The 1,870-nt window shown below is 39.6% G+C and overlaps 1 protein-coding gene across 3 annotated transcripts in view; it reads right to left on the bottom strand.

The window, feature by feature from the left end:
* The window catches only part of slc24a4b (solute carrier family 24 member 4b), a 30,602-nt gene that overhangs the window by 21,888 nt on the left and 6,844 nt on the right, over nucleotides 1-1,870 (bottom strand). For all 3 annotated transcript variants that reach the window (XM_014022258.1, XM_014022259.1, XM_014022260.1), the window contains exons 4-6: nucleotides 876-950; nucleotides 696-780; nucleotides 491-594 (exon numbers count right to left, since the gene is read on the bottom strand). In XM_014022258.1, coding sequence (XP_013877712.1) covers nucleotides 491-594; nucleotides 696-780; nucleotides 876-950 — 264 coding nt within the window. The remainder of the gene's footprint in view (nucleotides 1-490; nucleotides 595-695; nucleotides 781-875; nucleotides 951-1,870) is intronic.

Genomic DNA, 1,870 nt, shown 5'->3' with positions numbered 1-1,870 from the left:
TCAGAATTCTGAGATTAAAGTCAGAATTCTGATAAAAAATGTTAAGTGACCAACAATGGTAACTACTCTCAGAATGTGATTTCTGGTGTTATAATAATATAACATCAGTTTATTTTTTCAGTGGCCCTAATCCTCTTCCGTATTCATGATATCTTAAAATAAGGCAGAATTTTTGCTGTTCAGCTGTATTTTTCTTCAGTTCCATGATTAACACACGTCTTATTAATACCTGTTAACATTTACCTGTTCGATACATTTAATGCAGTTTAAAAATGGTCTCATTGTCTTGTAGAGCTTTTATTAGAGCATTCTAAAAATATAAACTCAAACCTCCATGTCTTCCAAGTTTAGTTCATTTCAAAAGTTGTTTTTTTTTTAACAAAAAGAATCAGCTGTAAATGTAGTGTTCTGCAGTCTATAAATAAACAAAATGTTGCAGCTGCAGCAGGAAGTAGCTTGGCCTCACAAACACACACAAACACACACACACCTGTCCAGCAAAGATTCCACAGACACCAATGATGCAAAGGATGTTGAAGACTGCTGAGCCAACGATCGTCCCCACTCCCACGTCACCGTGGGTGATGAAGACACCTGCACACAGGGAGGAAGACACTCAGAACCAGCCGTGACACCAACCATCTGGGAATACCTCCACACACACACAAACACACACGGTTTGCACGAGCACGTACCGATGACAGACGCAAAGAGCTCGGGCGCAGAGCTGCCAGCTGCCATGAAGGTGGCTCCTGCCACATCTTCACTGAGATCCAGTTTCTGCACAGAGGGAAAAAAAAGAGACGAAATAAATGGAAACAGGTCTGGTTTGTTTACAAAAGTTCACCTCAAACAGACGACAGCCTTCTCGGTACCTCGCAGATCTTCTCCAGCGAAGTCACAAAGTATTCGTCACAGGTTATGGCGAGGGCCAGGAACATGTAGAGAGTCTGCAAATACAACGTGAGCTTGTTTACCAGTTTGCATGACTCCAAACATAAAAACAGCTTGATTAAATTCTGGATGATTCTTCCATAGAGGATGCTTTCATTATGATAAGAGATGGAGAGGACATCTCCCAGCAGCTAAGAGGAGATCTATAAATTATAAATCAGGCGTGACATCAGCTGCTCTGCTCTATGCTGTCCACAGGGGGCAGTGTGGGACTGCAGCCTGAACACAACCAGCTCATGTTTCAGCTTCATGAGGCTGAACTATTTTTCACCAAGTCATGTTTCAACCAGGCATTAAAAGGCGTGTGCAGGAGGAACATTTAACAAAGGGAAAAACTTCTGGAGTTAATTTTAATTCAGACTACTTCATAATTCTTAAGACATTATTCCCGTTTATTAAAAATACGTATACACACACTTCATCTTTACAATTTGCAGAAACTATTTGAAATTTATGCACACACTTTTTGCGATTTGAGTTGAACATATTTGAAGTTTTAATAGTTAAAAGTTTTAGTTTTTATAGTTTTGTTTCAAACTAATATTTATCTGATGCTTTTAATCCACTATAGCAGAAGTCTTCAATGTTGAGGTCGTGACCCTACTGCAAGGGATACGATTCTTTTTTTAATTATAAACTTATGCCTTTAAAAACACAATTGATAAATGAAATATATATTTTACACGTCCAGGACAGAAATGCACACATTCGGTGAGAACACCAGCCGATTGAGCCTCCATGCATTCTGCACACAGGAGGACACGCCCCCATCCATACTGGGCAGGTCATGTGACCCTGCTGGTGCATTCGCTCTGTCAGATTAACTAAATGGGAGTTTGTTAGTTGTGGTGGAACTAATACCTTTATGTTTAAGCAAGTAATTCATGACATCCTTTAATGACCTATGTTTTCATGA

This window comes from Austrofundulus limnaeus, unplaced genomic scaffold (genome assembly GCF_001266775.1).
Source record: "Austrofundulus limnaeus strain Quisiro unplaced genomic scaffold, Austrofundulus_limnaeus-1.0 Scaffold321, whole genome shotgun sequence".
In the NCBI taxonomy this organism is placed as follows: domain Eukaryota; kingdom Metazoa; phylum Chordata; class Actinopteri; order Cyprinodontiformes; family Rivulidae; genus Austrofundulus; species Austrofundulus limnaeus.
Note: the sequence above shows the minus strand (reverse complement) of the source record. Positions and strands in the feature narration are given on the sequence as shown.